The 19168-nt window shown below is 38.0% G+C and overlaps 1 protein-coding gene across 11 annotated transcripts in view; it reads right to left on the reverse strand.

Annotated features, from left to right (window-relative positions):
• NLGN4X (neuroligin 4 X-linked) overlaps window positions 1-19168 on the reverse strand; it is a 289067-nt gene that overhangs the window by 113967 nt on the left and 155932 nt on the right. For 10 of the 11 annotated variants that reach the window (XM_032391097.1, XM_032391095.1, XM_032391094.1 and 7 more), the window contains one exon: window positions 3064-3216. In XM_032391097.1, the coding sequence (XP_032246988.1) occupies window positions 3064-3184 (121 nt within the window). In that variant the 5' untranslated portion in view covers window positions 3185-3216. Of the gene's footprint in view, window positions 1-3063; window positions 3217-6678; window positions 6821-19168 lie in introns of those variants that run through there. The other variant, XM_032391096.1, reaches the window with a different exon arrangement.

Below are 19168 nucleotides of genomic sequence, written 5' to 3' on the forward strand. Positions count from 1 at the left end.
TTCTTTGAAAATAAATGGAACACCAGTTTGATCACTAGACTTAAAATAGGCACAATTAACTTCCTTATAGCTATGATGATACCTCCCCGCCTGGGACGATCCCAGTTTATTAACAGCATATTAACAACTCTCAAGCATCCCGGACTAGCCCGTAAATTATAGGGTTGATGGCCAGCAAGATTGAGTCACACAGTTCTGATTAAAGAAAACATCCCTATTTCAAAAAGCAAGCGTGAAGATCCTCCCGTTTATAGGACAAGTGTCTTGTAATAATTATTTTTTTAACTAAGGCTCAGTTTAGAGGACGGTATTTGACAGATATTAGCCATTCCATATTTGGCTAGTTGCAACTGCTTCTGGGGATCAACAATGATCTTAATATGCTGTCCAGCGATGTGAATAAGAATGGAAATTATAAAGGGATCGGGTGTCCTGAATGCCGGTTGTGGGCTGTGAAACTTCCCACAATCACCTTGCAAGGCAGAGAAGGCTACAACTTTCTACAGAGAATCTGATGAAATTCACTGCCTTTCTGGGCATCACAGCTCAGACATGGGGTGTGGGGAAGATGCTAGTTCACTTCCGCCTCGTTCTGAAATCTATGTTCACACCATGCACCAGCCTCCTGCTTGGACCATAATTCCTCTTGTTAACCCTCTCTTTTGGGTGGGGCAACAGCGTTTATTACTCCATAAAAATAATGATATCCAGCAATATTTTTCCATTTCTTAGGCAGGAAAAGAGCATTTATGCACTAATGACGTTTTGAAGAAGAAACTCAGTATTTCAATGTTTTGCTCAAAACATATCTACCCGTATCAAAAGCACTAATTAGAACGTTCGTCGCCACGCGGGCTGGGCCATTTTATTTGATCATCTTTTTAAATATCTGGATCCCCGTGGTTTAAAAATATGTCTCAAGACTCAAAATAGCGACTTCATTGAAGCTAAAGTGCGGGCCGGGGACGGTTTTCAAGAGGATCTGAGCACACGCAAGATCCGTGATGGAGATAAACTAAGTCACATTTGAAAATCTCTACCACCCGTGTATAATCAGCAAAGTTGGCACATTTCACCCCAGCAAATAAAAGGGGGTCTGTGGTGTTCTAAGCGCCTCCACAGTAGCTCATTCGCGGAATGTAAATAGACTGGCATAGAAATGCTAAACTGATTCTTTGATTTCTCGGTCACCCACTACAGCTCTGTTATGTACCATGATTTCTTTTTTTAACTCTCAGTTGCCAAAGGTAGACTTCAAATTTTTCAATGAGAAAAATTCTAAAAGCAAACCTCTTTTCTTAAATTATATGTATATATATATAATTTATATGCATAATCCCTACAGCATTTTTGCTTGACAAAAGAGAGAGCTTGACAGGGGGAAAATCAATTTGCTTTGAAATCTAACCTTTTAAGGAATGTCAACACATCGTGTACGCAAGAGAACATTTTGTTACTCCACCAAAGCAAGAACTTGCTGCAAGTCCATGGCTTCATTCAGAAAACAGAGCCCAGAGCTCCTCCTCAGTGGGATGACGCTACGCACAACCCTGCACACTGTCCTCTTTGAAAAGGCTCTGTGCAGTGCTCCAACGCGTGGTTTCCTCTCTCCACCTCTTTGTTAGAATGGACCTTTTGTAAGAGATCAAGAAACACGATTTCCTGTTTCAAGCACCAGTGGCCAAAGGGACTAACCAGAAGCCGCTGGAAAATGTAGGGACACGCACGCAATCAGTGCTACGTGAAATTAACTAAAATGATTCTACCAAGACCTGGCTCATGAGACCTATGAAAAAAGAAAAAGAAATAAAATCACAAAGTGAGTGGGCTCTTGATGCTAAAGCTTTTTACTTCCTTTAAAGCAAAAAAAAAAGAAAAAGAAAAGAATGGAAGAAAAAAACAATGGGGAATTTCAGAATTTCGAGGGCTTTATTGATGCTCCAAAAGGCACAACTTTGCAAAACATCTGTAGGCGATTTCCATTTCTAAGTTAGAAATGCGTTTCTACCAGACATCCCGCTCCAGGGGTCTCTCACAGGTGAATGTCTTTCCATGAAAATGAAAAAAAAAATGTTCAAAATAAAATTAAAACATCAAGGCAAAAATAAAATATTCTTGCTAATATTTGCCTATTTGGAGAGAACATTCTCAGCTGTATTTTTCTTTCATACAGCTCCATTGTGCCCTTTATTTATCTTACTGTAACCACATTGCAATATACACGTTTCACTCTGTAGAGTCACACTGTGAAAGACTCCATTTCCAGCACCATCTTAAAGCATTGCTGTCTTGAAAACGTTTTTACCTACGCCTAGGAATATCAGTCACAAAGTGTACAACAAGCAGACAAAACTGCAAAAGAAGATAAATCTGAAAATATTGCCCCCTGCCAAATCTGTATTTTTTCTAAGTTCCCCACTGGGGAAAAAATGAAGGAAACATCAGAACAAATGGAGAGCCACGTTGGTGGATTTCCATGAACTTAGCAAGCGTCCTTTTATGGTAAATTGTGAACTGTTGCAAAAATTCAATCAAGAGCTGAGCTCCATTGTGTGCAACTACAATGGTCCTTGTGACCCCACAGCAGGGGCCCAACGCACACAGATAATCAGTTTAAGGAATTAGGTGAAAGGTTTTCCAACACAAGAGAAACAAAGTAACATAACTACTTAACCACAGAAGAAAGCCAATGTCTATGGCTACCATCACCTGTTAGCAAAGTATCACCCATCAGCAAAGGTGTTCACTCTACAGAGCTGTGTAGCCTCCCAGGATGTTCTCGCGGCCCCCCAAAAAAGAAGAGTTTCCTTTTACTTAGGCGACCTTGGAGTCTGCCTTTTGTTTGAGGAAGGGTGGGGGTTCCCTGGAATACAATCCAAGAATTAAGCAGTGCAAGCTAAGAAGGCAGACCCTGCTACAAACATCTCTTGCCCCAACAGGAAGCCCAGAGAAGTAGAACTTCCTACGCATTGGAGTAACACGGTCCAAATCCGTCAGTCCCCGCACAACGGAAAGCGTTTGTCACGGCGTCTGGTGCAGCGGTGACATGAGGCAATGACTTACCTAGAATGCCCAGCCGGTAGTTAATGGTTATCACGATGACGTTTCCGTAGCTTGCCAGAACGCTCCCATCTATCATATTGCCGGTTCCTTCCATGTAAGACCCGCCGTGGATATAGACCATTACCGGCTTCTTACTGTTCTGATCATGGATGTCTGGAAAAAAAGTCAAGTAAGGAAACACAATAAAAAAATCACACTGATTAACGGAGGCTAAGGGCAAGGGACATGGATTACTTTTCCCTGTTTCGACCGGAATCAACCAGGTGTCTACTTTTGAGTTATATACACCTTGACAAGACTGCTTAAGAAAAGGGGTCCATGGGATGATATTTTCTAGTCCTACAAATGGTATTTTGAGAAGCATACAGACATTTGAAGTCATAGGAATGCATGTCTACATTGCTGTATATATCTAAAACATTGAAATATAGAGAATTTAGATGAAATACTTATTTCCTAAACAGGGCTCCAGTCCTAAGATCCGACTTATTGAAGAAGCACATAGCATGATGTTTTCAGCCTCTAGGTAAGTGTGAAATCAACTTCAAAATGATCATTGACCTTTACTATTACTGCCCTCTTCATTCAAAGGTGAGCTTACAGATTCATTCTCAACCTCACAATGAGCACACAAGACTAGCAGTGAGACTGTAAATGCTCAATACGGGACAGATGATGACAAAAACCAAACAAAGGGTGAAAAATTATCAACAGAACAGAAATGAGTACCATCGAAAACAAAGCAAAACAAGATGCCCAAGCAAACGTCTTTGTTCTCATTTACTGGCTGTAGTCAGAGCTCAACACATTTAACTAACAAACACGAAAGCCACATAATAAAAATGACACAAGACTCTGGCCTCAAGATGGAAATCGTGAAATGCTACATATTTTCACAGGGACTATGAACTCCCATTGTGATGTGCAACCAATGGGAACCCTTAGTCATTCCTTTGTTGCTTTACTGAGCAGTGATGTAAAAACAATGTTTTGCAATGGTCTGTGAGCACAGAAATTCGGAGACCATGTGTCCATTTGCAGAAACTGCTTTCTAAAAAGGTATTGATTACGTAACCTGTTTAATCAGTCCTTACACTTCTATTGAATGTTTCAGAAGACTAACCTCAATGATGATTATTTCTGAATCTCTATGTATATATATGGATATATCCACACATATGTGTGTGTAAATAATTTAAATATCTGTATGTTATCAAAAGAAACCCAAATGTACCCATGTACATTTATTTTCACCTTTTTATCAATCAAAGTTTTTTTTTTTTTCCTCTCTTAATTCACCAAGACACTTTTGAAATATCGGAAAGGAATTTCAAGGAAATGAACCACTATCATTTAGATGGTAGCTGCTAATAAAATGAATTATGATCACAATGTCAAAACGAGTTCACTGGCTGCTTCACTAAGGCATGCAGAAGGCTCGAGAAACCCACTGGTCACAGTCAAGTACAGGAAAGAGTATCACAGCCCCATGGTTCTGCAGATAATGAATAGATAGCAGAACAGATCTTATTTTCTCAAATAAAATTCAAATATAGAGTAAAAGTCCTTTATTCATCATCTAAGCATCATGCACTATGTGGGATTTTGAAAGACATGGTTGTTCTGGAAAGGTGTGGCGTTTTGCATGATTTATTCCTCTCTCTCTCTGGATCCTGATTTAGTGGATTTGCCCTCATTTCTTTTCCCAGTACACGCTGTTGGCTACTGCAACGTGGAAAAGGAGTAAGTAGAGCTTTTGAGGGCTGTTTGAAGGGGTTTCCTTGGAGAAAATGTTAGGCTAACATCTCTGAGCTTTCTAAACCCATAGAACAAGGTTCTCATGATCTTGAGGAAGTAATAACAAGATGTCCTATTAATGCAAAGTAAAAAGAAAAAAGAAATCACAAGTTATTGCTATTCAATGAAAATTAGGGGGCATTTTATGGTAAGAAAGTTGCATTTTGAGCATTGGGAAAACAGGTCCTAAGCATCAAACGGAAATGCACAAATAAGAGATACAGAACAAGAGGCAAATGATCTTTCTGGCTGGGCAACAGAACAAAGAAAAGGTTTGGGGTTTAGTTTTAATACATTTTTTCTTATTTTTATGTGGTCTGATAGAATCTTTTTAAAATTAAAAAGAGTTTTTTTGTTTTAATACATTTTTTAATTCTGATAAGACTGCAGGTATTCCGGGGCTGTCTGCAAAGGACAGGTGGACGGGCGAGTCAGGTGCAGGATATGCTCCCCCCTAAGGCCATCACAAAAGATCTCGCAAACAGACATTCAGAGGTAGGGACAGCGCTGCGAACACAGGGGAATGACAATAATAGTAAAATAGTAACAATGTGAAGAGAGGCAGGCATGAAAGCAACATGAGCCAAACTTCTTGGATTGCAGTGGATTTAGAAAAGAGGTCAAAGCCAGTAACGCAAGCTGTAGAGGGGAGGGCCCCCGGAGGGACTTCTCACTGCCTGGGGGGTAGAACTCACCGGACGCTTCCCTGCCTTACATTGCCTGTCAGCCCCCAACCCAAAAGTTCTTCAAGGGCCTTCGTCCTCTGTGCTAAATAAACGGAGGTCCGTGCATTTTGCTCCCCCTCGATGGGAGAAAGGTGCTTCTCCCCCACCCTACGGGGCCTGCACGGCAACATACTTGGGCCGTTTGCTTTCTTTGAAAGTATGGATTCTGCTGAAGGCATCGGGATACCTTGCGCTCCTTCTCGCTCGGAGGCCACTATCTTCCATATTGTCAAGAACAAGAATTGACATCCGGTGTCTAATCTGTCAAGTAACTTGGGATCCTTCACCAAGCAACTTGCCATAGCAACCAAACATTTGGGGGGGCGGTGATTGGTGAAAAAAGTTTTCAAACTAGCCAGGGTGGGAAAAGGAAAAGGCATAGATGTAGGGTTTCTGACCTTTGTGTTTTCGGATCTGTGCTGTCCCTGTTCCCCACCAACCCCCTTAAATGCTAAAGAGCAGCCCTCAGAGAAATAACATCTCGCTAAAATATTTTTTCATGTATTTCACTGTGAACCAGAGAAGATTCTTTGAAACCTATTTTTAAATCTGTATATTTAAAAAAAAAAAAAGAAAAAAGAAAAAGAAACAAACAAAAGCAGAAATGCCAGACACCCAAAAAGTTGTACGAAGGTGTCTCTCAGAGTTTGGCAGCTCGTAGAAGGAATTAAGAAGACCAAAGCTCCAAAATACAATATAACTTACAAAATAACCTTTGGAAGGAAGAAAAGAACATATACATGCATGTTCTAAAATTTCATTTTCTCTTCTTATGACCAAGCCAAAAAAAGAAAAAAAAAAAGGAAAAAACAAAAAGAAGAAGATGCGCTTCCTTGTAAATAACATTTTTTTTTTTTAATCACTTCATATTTAGAAACGTTTATACTTCTCACAGGTGGTTTGCATTCATGTACAGGGTCCTTGGGACTAAAAGGGACAGTGGTTTCCAAACAAGAAGGAAATAAAGAAGCACACAAAAGTGTACTCGTTTCAGAGAAGGGGAGGAAAAAGAGACTGAAATTAAAAAAAAAAAAATAGAGAGAGAGATATAAAATCATGCATCAGGGTCGAGCTTTGAAAAAACAAAAAATACCTTCATCTTCACCACGGTCATTACTGCTTATATCATCTGCGTTTTTCTTTGTGTTGGCTCCTGGGGTCATATTGAGAAGGAAAATAAAGGGAAAAAAGAGAATTCAAAAACAACAGGTTTGCAAAAAAATCAGAAGAGAGAGAGATACTACCCAGTAAAAGAAAAAAAAATGTCACACAAAAAGTTGAAAGTTGTTACATTTGGATTTCAAAAAAATGAGATAGGGCAATGCAAAATGCATAAAAACATAAAGATGTCAAGAAGAACAAATTCAAAATGTTACTTGCAAAAAATATTCTCTATCCTGTGAAAATGCAGTTTGGGGGTTAAAATGATAATACTGCAAAAAAAAAAAAAAAAGAGCTAATGTGAGTTTGAAAAAAAGAAAATTAAATTATTAAAAAGGATCTCCCACATTCTTAAAAGAAATGCATATGAAGTATTCAATGTTCCTCTAATTTTAACATGTGATAATCTACATAAATTCATGAAATGTCACCAATACACTTTCGTTAGGACATTCCATAGGGTAAGAGAAAACACATTTATGCAATAAACACAGAAGGACTTTCAATAAGACACTTAAAATTGACATTCATTTCATGCAGAAGAACTTAAAACAGAGCATTTCAAATACAGATCAGAAATGTCAGTCAATTTGTTAATTTAAATCATGACAGTCACCTCTCGTCAGTGGCTAGAGAGCTATTACCCAGTACTTACTCCTGTTTAGTATAAAAAGAAAACAGCAACAACACAACTACCATTTTCAATAAGGTTTTCTTAAGACAAGAGAAAACATTATACATCATGTTCTCTGTGTTTGAAACACTTATTAAATATTACTTTGGTGTCATTGCTCCTTGAATTCAAGATAAATAAATAAAACCACCTACCTTGATGATCTGTAACATAAGCTAACCTAAGAATCTCCATGGGAGGTGGGGGCGTCCCTCAACTACACCAAAAAACACTCTCTTACACATTCTGTATATAGAATGCACCATTTTGGTTTTTCCTATTTTCCAGATACAACACGCTAGAACATTTCATATTGCTTGAATTGTTTGGTTAATTAGCTCAATTGTCTTCTTTTTATAGACAGACATGGCCCTGGGGGAATGCGTATCCCAGATCCAGTAACTTCAAAAGTGCCTGAATGACATTCTTCTAGAAGTTCTACTTAACGCAAAGGAACTCATCATGTTTCAAAACCAAGATCTGAAGTTGCTGTTTTTGTAGGTCAGTTACGGTTTACATATTGTCCATTTTATGTGGTTCAACACTTCTTAGCAAGCAGACCTGGGTGGGTGGGTGGGAAATCTGATTTGCTGATTTTTGAGGCTTAACTATTCCCACTCTAGATAATTTCAAGCCTCTAATTTAAGGTCATTGAAGACAGCCAGGAAGAGGTGTCTGGGACCCCTTGAAACTCCAAGTTACCAGTAATTCAACCTCATCTACCTAAAAGTAGAGTTGAGTCTTGTCGGAACCCACCTGTTCTTCCTTACAACACATTCATTTCCAAACCCTTAGAAAGTATCATGACATTGATATGTCAATCTCTTATAGTCATTAGCTTGATACCAAAATCTATTTATATCCAACAACAGCACTGCATTGAAATATCACAAGAAAAAACCTTAAAAAAAATCAAATGAGCTTGACTGTCTTTGGGGATGTTTTTGTCAGGGTTTATCAGTCTAGAACCTATCTCAAAGCGAACTCATGGACTTGAATTTATGATGAAATTGTGTACAGGAGCCTAAAAGGGACGCCTTTCCTAAAGTACACAACGTGAACGATATATAAAACTGTTTTACAAAACAAGTCCTCTCATTTTCGGGAAAAAAAAAAATTCCATTCATTCATGGAAAAAGATTTTATAAGCTTCTATAGAAACAGGCCAGTTCTTTCATTTAAAAAGAAAAAAAAATGGCTGGAAAAAAATTAAAGTGTAGTCAAATCCACAGGAGTGAGAAGGTACTCCCCAATTCAGCAGATTCCTTCCAACAATATGTGTTCCTTTCAAGTTTGACTCCCTCTTGTTCTAACGCAGTGCCCAGAACACACGCTCTCAACATGGAGAAGGCGTTCTTTAATGAAGACCCCACAACTGCACTTTACCCTCCCCAGGAACACGTCCTTATAATCCTGCCCCTTCCTGAATATTCTTGTTCGGAATCTCTCTTCTCTTCCGAGCTGTGTGCTGTGTCCTGGCGTCAGCCCAAAGTCCATTCTGCAAGCCAGGTGTCAGGGGAGTGAAACGCCAGAACCCTCTCCTAAGACCCACCTCTCCGTGCCTTCAGGCTCACTGTCAGGGTGCAAAATGGGAGTGATCTGAAATACGTCTCGGGCTGGATGCTCTCTCTTCCCCAACAGAGAGAGCAAAGTTCTCAAGATTAGTAACGCTTTCACAATTTCCATAACGTAGTTCCATCAAGGATAAAGTAGCAATCTGGGATAACCTCCTGCCTCTTTGATTCCCTGCCAAATTTCTCTGTTAGCCAAAGTGTGATTTTTAAGACCTTTACTGACGTATCACTTACATATCATAAAATCAACTCATCAAAGCATAACATCTGCTGACTTTTTCATGGACTTGTGCAACCATTGGCATAACCAACTAACTTTAGAACATTTCCATCAACCCCCAAAAGACTGTGTCCAACTGCGGGTTCCATGTTCCTAGCCTCAGTCTCGTTAATCTACTTTCTATCTTTCTAGATTCGCCATTTTTGAGTGTTTTGTATAAAAGAATTCATATCCTATGTTGTCTCTAGTGTCTGCTTTCTTCCACTTAGCGTATTGTTTCCAAAGTCCTGCATGCTATAGCAGGGATCAGTTCTTCATTCTTTTGTATGGATGAATAATACCCCACCTTATGGACACACCAAATCTTGTTGTTCCATCCATCAGTTGATGGGCATTTGGACTGTTTTCATTTGGCAGCTCTTATGAATAATGCTGCTATAAACACTTGAGGACAATGTTTTTGTTGGGTTATTTGTTTCCCTGGCTCTTGGTTAGATATCTAGGAGTGGGATTGCTATTTTATAGGGCAAATTGATATTTTAAGAAACTGCCACACTGTGTTCCAAATCAGCTGCATCATGGTGCATTTCCATCAGCCTACATAGGGGTTCCAGTTTCTACATCCTGTAGCCAAGCCTTGCATTATCGTTTTGGTGATAGCCATCTTAAAGGGTGTGAAATGGTGTCTCCTTGTGGTTTTAATCTGCAGCTTGCTAATGACATAGCGATGTCCAGCATCTTCTCACATACCATCTTCTTTGGTGGGATGTTTGCTCAAATATTTTGCCCATCTTTAAAATTGGGTTCTTTGTCCCCTATTATTGGAATATAAGTGTTCTTTACATTTTTCAGATGCATGTCTTTTCCCAGGAATATGATCTGCAAATCTTTTCTCCTAGTCTGGGGCTTCTCTTTTGGTTTTCCCAATGGCGTCTTTTGAAGTGCAAAAGTTTGTTTTTAATTTTGACGAGGTAGATTTTATCAATTTTCTTTCAATGCTTGTGCTTTTCATGTCATATCTAAGAAATCCTTGCCTAACCCAAGACCCTGAAGATTTTCTCTTATGCTCTTTCCTACACTTGATCGTAGCCAAAAGACCAAGAAGTGATGTCTTATGCTCTTTCCTAAACGTTTAAGAGCTGTAGTTCTTACACCTTTGAAGTATGAGTTACTTCCAGTGTATGATATGAGGGTAGGGTTGAAATTCATTGTTTGCATCTGAATATCCCATTGTTTCAGCACCATTTACTGAAACAGTAATTTCTCCCTCATTAAATTCTTGAGACACCATTGCTGAAAGCCGGTTGACTATAAATGCCAGAACTGTATTTATTTCTGGACTCTTTTAATTATATTCCATCCTGTGTTTCTGTCCACAGGAGCCCCCAACTGTCCCGATGAATATAGCTTTAGAGTATGCTTTAAAACGGGGAAGGAGAAGCTCTCCAACTTTCTCCTGCTTTTTCAAGATAGTTTACTTATTCTAGATCTTCTGCCTTTCCACACGAATTTTCAAATGAGCTTGTCAACTGAACAAAAAAAATCACCCACTGAGATTGTGACAGAAAGTGTTTGCCCAACCGCAATTTTGAATTAATTGTAGATAGCAAGTGTGACCCAGAAACATAATTAGATATCACCTTTAATGTACTATGTATACTTAATTTTTCACCCTTTTGTTCTTTTTCAATAAGCTGTTGCTGTATTTTTCCTTGCAAATATAGCTAATTAAATGACCTCAAAACCAACGGAGTTCTCTTAAATATCTAATTTCGTTAGAATCATGAACTACGGAAAAATAGGCTCTGCTGGAATTTATTCCCAAGTAAACCCGTCTTGAGCATGCCAAAAAAAAGGCATTTCAAAACCCATACACACCATGAGTTTTTTTCCTCCCTCTCCACATCTGCCCCAAATGCCAGAAAAAATATTCCTTTACATCTAATAATTAGCCTCTCTATCAAACCTCCATGGGGAAATAGCTCTAAATTTTAAAGAGAATATTTAAGCAACTTCAAACAAATATATAGCTGTTCCATTATTAAAATTTAAGTATGATTTTATAAATAAAATATCTTAATGTCCCTGGTCCTGAAGGATGTCCATCATTTTTTTATACCTGTTCTTCTCATGTTCCCTTTTTGTGCTCTAACTCCATCATTTTCTGAAGTAAGACTATTTAAAGGAGTACTTTGTATCCTAAATGGAAGAGAAATACTTTGTAGAGAATTTATGAAATTTGGGGAGGAAGCCCACAGAGATAAAGGGCCCTCCTGATCACATCATATGAAGGGTGCATGCTTGTCCCCATGACTCATCACTGCTGACGTTGGCCTTGACCACCTGGCTGAGGTATGTTTGCCAAATTTCTCCACTGTAAAATTACATGTTCTCTGCCCCTCTCTGTATCATACTCTTTGGAAGGAAGTCAATATGCACAGCCAAACCTCAGGAGTAGAGGTTGAAGGAGAGGATCTACATATACTGAGAATATGGTATGATACATGACAAGAGGGAATGAAATTTGTAGATGCAATTAAGAGTAAGAATCAGCTGCCTTTAAACAAGGGAACGATCCAGGATTAACCAGATGGGCGCAATGTAATCAAAAGTGGATTCAGAGTGGATGGAAGAGGGGCCGTCAACCAAGAAATGCAGGTGTCCTCTATAATTGAAAAAGGCAAGGAAGACATTTTCCCCTAGATCCTCCAAAAGAAGAATGCCATCTTATCAAAACCTTGATTCCAGCCCAGTGAGATCCATTTGGGATTTCTGACCTCCAAAACTATAAGATAAATTTGTGTTGTTTTAAGCCACTAACAATGTGTTGATTGATTACAGCAGAAATAAGAAGCTCATAAACCCTGTTTTATTTATTCATTCAGTCATTTATGTCAATATGAGGTTATGGATATTTATTTTATACTTATTTATACAAATTGCTCAAGCATTGGCCAGTGAGAATGCTTTTTACTTGGCTTCTGTGCCCCTTCGATCTATCCCCATCACTGTGATTTGGTTTTGGTTTTATTTGGATTGTTCTGTTTTGTTCTGCTTTGTTAGCGCTTACTTGCTATAAAGTGATCCAGGCTCAGCTTGTCTATTTCCTGCCCCATTTCTAGAATCAGATACTTTTCCAAGGAGCCCAGATTTCTTCTACTTGACATTTGCATTTTACAGGTCAAGAAGCTGAAGGAGACCAAAGGTGGATGACTTGCCCAAGCAATGCAAGACCTAGTTGGGGACCCAGTGACATCGTAGACTTCACAGCACACACCCGTGTCTCTAATTCATACTGGCTTGTGACAGAGTAAAAATGTTCGCTTCATTCCCTTTACTCATCCTGCTGGTCTCTCTATTACTACAACAGTTATTTCATTATGGCACTATTCTTAAATAAATTGCAATGTTTGCTTAATACATGAGGGGGACGGATGCTGCTCTAGATCCTTTATAACCATCTGAAAACTAGTCAGGAACGATTTTTGCCCCCCACTGTACAGATGAGACAACTGGAGGGAACAGAGGTCCAAGTACCTTGATCCAAGAGATCAACCTGCCACAGTTTCGGGATTCCAACCCAGGACCCCAACACATCACATCAACACAAAAGGCAACATCTGAGCAAATGGGGAAAATTGTTTTAGGCAATGTGATAAGTTAGTCTCTGGCGAGGTAGCTGTGTTTGGCATCCGGAAATAAATGATAAAACACAGAGATAAGTAAGCCCTAAGACCTTAAAAACAGGAGTAAATGCAGAGACCTGTCTGATTGGGGGTGGGTCTCAGAATCATCAGAGTATCATTTATCAAGGATGGCCCATTCTTTATGCAAGACTGTGGCAATGAACTTGAAGGACACACTTGTGTTTTGGAGACACTCCTAGGCGTTAGTGATAAAGAGGTTTTTTTAAGACATGGCAAACCATTACCTCCAAGGATTCAGAATCCTTAGGCAATGCTCTAAATGTAAAATACTACCCAGCTTTATTAAACACTTCTTGATAATCTCTAATTTACCTTGATTTCAACATTATTATATATTTACATTAGCATTGTATGACTTTAGAAAAGAATACCTTGCGGTGATTGTACAATGGGATTTCAATGGGATTTTCTTTAATACAACTGTTTAATCCCATACCCTTAATGACTCTAAGCCAATCAGCTCATTCTATTATAAACCCATAAAGCATTTGCTTCGGGCCAAGATGTAAGCTTAATATCTCTCTAGGTGTTTACAGATTTATGCTAAATGAGTTCCATTTTTAAAAGCATGTTATTGTGAGATCCACAGACAAAGTCACTGCTAGCTTAATGATTTCATTTCTTTGGTAATTATATGCAATTTTAGGTATTTATGAAAATCTTTCCAGGTAATGGATTTTGGTTTATATTATTATTACTTTCAGTTTTAGAAACAGGGAAGGATGAAATTCAGCTCAAAATATTTAACAGTATAAAAAAGAGTTAATAAGAAGGTGGTAAATAGTGTTAAAATATCTTCAAATGCCTGTCCTTCACCAAGAAAACCCATTCTTGCTGCCATGGCCACACCTCCCTGCTGGTCAATATCCCAACAAGCTTCCAAGATTTGGATAAAACCTCTCCTTTGCAGGGTCCCTCCCTAAGAACCCTTAAGAAGTAACTCCCTATAGTGTCTAGATAGCATCCCGCAATGCAAATTTCCCAACGGAATTCCCATAAAAACAAAGACAAAGATGTGAACATCACAGGAAACCAAGAAAAACAGAAAACGTAAGGCTACATCTGGTGGATTTCTATCAACCCTATTAAGGAGCCTAAAGAGAGTTCAGTCTTGCTCAAGGATCTTCCTATGGTACTACCGCATTGGAAATTGTTCTATAAACGTGATAGGAAATAAAACATTTGGGACCTCCCTACATGTAGCCATGTATCACAGAGAAGAACCTGCTTATAAAACCAAAAAAAAAAAAAAACAAGGAAATGTTGCCTGGGCATTATTTCAGAAAATCTCCTGTCTCCAACATCTCTAGGTATGGGTTTAAATTAGACAAAATTTAAACCAGCCTAAACATACAGGTGAGAGAGCGGGTGGGTGCATGGAAATGGCCAGCAGCCAATTGCTGCAGAGTTGGACAATTCAGCAAAAGCCGTAGGTGCTTAATATGCTTTTCCGTACACTCAGCTAGTACAGAGCACTAGAGGGTCCACTAACACTTAGAGTAACTACTACTTAATTAATACTTAATGTCAACTAATACTTACTTCATGTCTTAGTAAGGGACAGTGCAGCCTGGAAGAGTACCTTGTTGGAAATGGAATTTGAGGGTCAGTTCAATGGGTCAACAACTGCTAAGGGTCTGCATTGGCAAGGAGCCCCCCAGACATGTGTGCTGGAGGCCTGGGGCTGCCCTGTTGAGTGACGAGGACTCGCCGGACTGCTGGTACAGGGAAAGACCTCTCACAGATCCACCTGCTGGCACACATCTTTGGTGGGTACATCCTGACTTGCCCAAAGATGAGGAAAGAGAATGGGAATGGAGTGGCATAGAACAAAAGATAACCACAACCTTTGGAAAACTCTAAGGGAACATTTAGATAAACCATTGGCCATTTCTCATGGAGTAAAAATAAGACGTAATTTCTTCGGTGCAGAGGCATAAAAAGAGAACAGCCTGAGACAGAAAGAAGAGGAAGAGCAGGTCAAGGGAAATGTTGAGATACAGGAAGTGTAGAGAGAGAGAACTAAAATGCACGCTCTTTGTAAGGAAAAACTCATAAACCCAAGTGTACCTTAGATAGAAGACGCCACGGAAGTAAGTCTTCAGGGGGAAACTAGGTGCACACTGCGTCTATCCATGTGAACATCTTCATGTAAGGATAATTTGGAAGAGAACTACCATGAGGAAAGAAGAACTTCAATAGAAAGATACTCATGATCAACTCTTGACGTCTCCTCCGGTGTAAAGACCATCGAGGTTTCCAAATGCAGGAAATCACAGGATGCTCTGCAGCAGAAGGGCATTTCAAATGGCAACCATACACCAAACAAATTTACCGTAAGGAATCTGAGCACGTTCTGATGTGTCTTCTGGTGACCACTCTGATGAATAAAATGTTCATTTCTTTTAAAAGAAGACTATGTCATGAACCACCAGGAATTATGTTTATGGTAGGGACGCTGAACATGGTTCAAGAGGAAGAAAGGGTGGTATTTCACGGGTCTCATGAACCATGGAAAGAGCAAAGTTGAATGGAAACCAAACGAAAGATCAAAGGCAAACTAAGGATTTGAAAGATGGCAAATAGCATTTGGCACAATTGATATGTTTCATTAAAGGATTTGAGTATCTGGAATATTTAGTTTGACAGGGAACATTTTTGTAATCCTGCCAATGAAGTGCAGACATATCCTTACATGGAACACGCTCTGGAGAAGGGTGAACGATGTGAGTTTCCACTAAAAGCGTAAACAAGTAAATGATGTCACGACCATCATTTTTCAAGATACTGCTGCGAGTACTAGTCAATATGTTAAAAATATAAGTCATGAGAACTGAAAATATTCAAAAGGAGACACAATAAAGTCATTCTTGCATATGATTATGTACACGGGGGAAATAATTCAGAACATCAACTAAATAAATTAGGGTAGATGAGGTATTAGTTATGATGGTATGAAATCAATACACAAAATAAATTTTCATACATATGAATATTAACATATCTAAAAAGAAAGCCATTTCATATTAACAATAATAAATGGTCTGATCATACCTTATGAAGCATGTAAGACACACTGTATAATATAAAATCTGAGATACATAAAAGACTTGTCTTTAATCAGAAGCTTCTGGTGGCAGAAATTTAGTGTGTAACAATATCAATATATTTTTTAAAATAGTAAGATTTTTTGGTAACAACAAAATCATTCTAGCAGCGATTCTGAAAAAAAATATGCAAGTGTCAATAATTCTGGCTTGAAGAAGGTAAAACCAGTTCTTCTGCCCTCATTATAATATTTATTATACTTTCAATAATTTTAGCCTGTGTATGATGAAGTCTTTCTATTTAGAAAGTACCACTAGCTTAATATTTGAAAAAGAGGGAAGCATAACAAGTTCATCTTAGGGCAAAATAAATTCCGGATTAATTAAATATTTATACTTAAAAAAGCAATGATTATGTTTATCAAAGTATTCTATAAGGTTTAGGGTGAGATTTTGAGCCAACATATATTTATTAAGAAAGATAGCATTTATTAATACAGATGCTGACATTTTTGCATTATACACACATATACACATACATACACACATGATTTTATAGTCAGGTTTTATTGTGACATTCTCTGCATGTGGCCATGATTGTCTATGTAGACACACACCCATATACACACATACAGATATATGCATATACTTTTATCATTTATTAAACAGTATATATTTATATGTGTACATAAATATATATAACTTAAAATGATAAATAATAGAAGCAAATGTATATAAAATTTACATATATACATTTTAATGAATAATAGAATCAGTCAGGAAATATATATGTATATTTTGTACAAACACATACACATATACATATATATTTAATAAAGAATAGTATCACTCAGGAAGTATATATATTTAAATTTATATATAATATATATTTATTTATATACATATGTTTATTTTGTATATCTATAATATGTATTTATTTTGTATATGTACTTCTAACATACAAATATATAAAATATAAATATTTAATAAGTATTAATAAGTATTTATTATATATATTTAAATTTATATATAATATATATTTATTTGGTATACATACATTTATTTTGTATACATAATATATATTTATCTTGTATATATACTTATACAAATATATAAAACATATTTAATAAGTATGTATTATATATTTATATATTATAAATATTTAATGAATATTAATTATTATATATTTATTTATATAATAAATATTTGGTAAGTATTGATAAGTGTTTATTATATATCTATATATTATATTATAAATATTTAATGAGTATTTATTATTTATCTATATTATAAATATTAGGTATTAATAAGTATGTATTATATATTTATATATTATATTATAAATATTTAGTGAGCATTTATTATTTATTTATGTATTATAAATATTTAATACATATTAATAAGTATTTAATACATATTATATATATAAATACATGCTTAATTAAATATAATATATAAATATTTGCATTTTCTGTATATATATGTAAGACAAATTTATATTATGTAAGTCTACCTAAAATAAAGAAAAGGGAGGCTCGCTGAAGGGAATCCAAAGGAGAAGTCACATTGTGTCCATCAGCCATGTTAGTAAGTCAGGGACAGAAAGGGAACGCAAACGAGTCGTGAAGAACAGAAGCGGGATGATGGGGAAGATGGAGAGAAGCAGATACCTGAGGGAAACCAGAGCTGAGCGTGAAGATGGTATTTCTGAGTTACCAGCCCTGTCATTCGCAGAATAATGCAAGGGGAGAGCGAGATCCAGAGACATGGCCTGACAACCTAGTTTAAAATTACTGAAGTGAAGAAAAACACAGAACCCCGGGCATCCAAGTAGAAAACACAGTCTCTGGGCCACAGCAGACCTGGTTGGAGGCGACGGCGGCCCACACGGCCACCCAGTGCAAGAGGAGGTAAGCCGTAGCAAAGGCATCAAAGGCTCTACTGACTGTCCCCACCCCCGGGCCCCACATGCCTGGCTGGGATGACTGAGGGCTAGAGATTCAGGTATGCAGGCATCCTCAGCTATGCAGGATTTCCCAAAGAAGCCAAAGGTGCTGGCCAGCCAGAAAATGCTCCAGGAGGCATGTGGAGGAAGGATGAGATGAAGCATGACAGCCTGGAAGGGCAAAGAGCATCCTAGCGTGGTGGCCATCCATCCCTCCTTCTGCTCCCACGAGTCTCCTTATGCGCCCTTTCCTGGGGTTCCAACCCACTTCCATGTACTTGGAACAATGTGTGCTCTGTCTGCCCATGTGCTTGCCGTAGCTCCCCAAACGTCTTTAGGACAATGACAAACACACAAAAGTCTCTCTCCCCTGAAAAAAGTCTCTGCAATGCCAAGTGCAGATGATGACGGAGCAAGATCTATCAGGTTCTGGTAGAAAACCTTTGCCAATCCATCCTTTAAGAAGGTATTTTCAGAGATGAACAGACTCCAAGACTATATCCTCCCTAATGCCTAGTAGAATTCCTAGGAAGCAACACTCCAATCATCTAATAAATCAAGCACAATTAAACTCCATGATGCTCATGAATTCAAGGAGGATGAAGTCAAAATAAAGGTAAAAATGGGGAAATTATGGCCCAGAAGAACTAAAAATTATACACAGAAAAATCACCATTTAAAATACCTTATGAAGTACTAGAACAAGGCCAAGTAAACATCATTTGCCAAAAGAATATTTTCACTTAATAAAAACAAAAACACTAATCCCATCATGGGGGGCTCCCCCTGATGATCTGATCACCTCCCAAAGGCCCCACCTCCTAATACCATCAACTTGGGGGTTAGCCATTCAACCAGTGAAATCTGGGAGAACACATTCAGACCATACCAGATGCGTAGACAATATTTATGTGCATGAATTCATTTCATAGGATGCTTTGTTCCTCCTTTCATGACTATGTGAAATGCCCATGTGGGAAACACAGCACAGAGCCAGGACCAAAATCTCCATTTCTTCCCTGTCAGAACTACAGAATGCTTTGCATAGGAAGGCAAGTTGAGTCTTCCTACTGTCCATTTGTTCTAAAAAGCTAGGGCTGAGTAGATGGACCACAAGGAGACTCTGTCTTTGCTCTTATGAAGCCCATAGTCTCCTAGAATATGAGATGATTAATTTAATAATCACACCAAATTTTTACGTTCCTACCATGAAAAAATTATGCATGGGCTGGTTACCATGTGACTATAACATGGCA

This window comes from Phoca vitulina, unplaced genomic scaffold, assembly GCF_004348235.1.
Source record: "Phoca vitulina isolate PV1807 unplaced genomic scaffold, GSC_HSeal_1.0 scaffold60, whole genome shotgun sequence".
Lineage (NCBI taxonomy): Eukaryota > Metazoa > Chordata > Mammalia > Carnivora > Phocidae > Phoca > Phoca vitulina.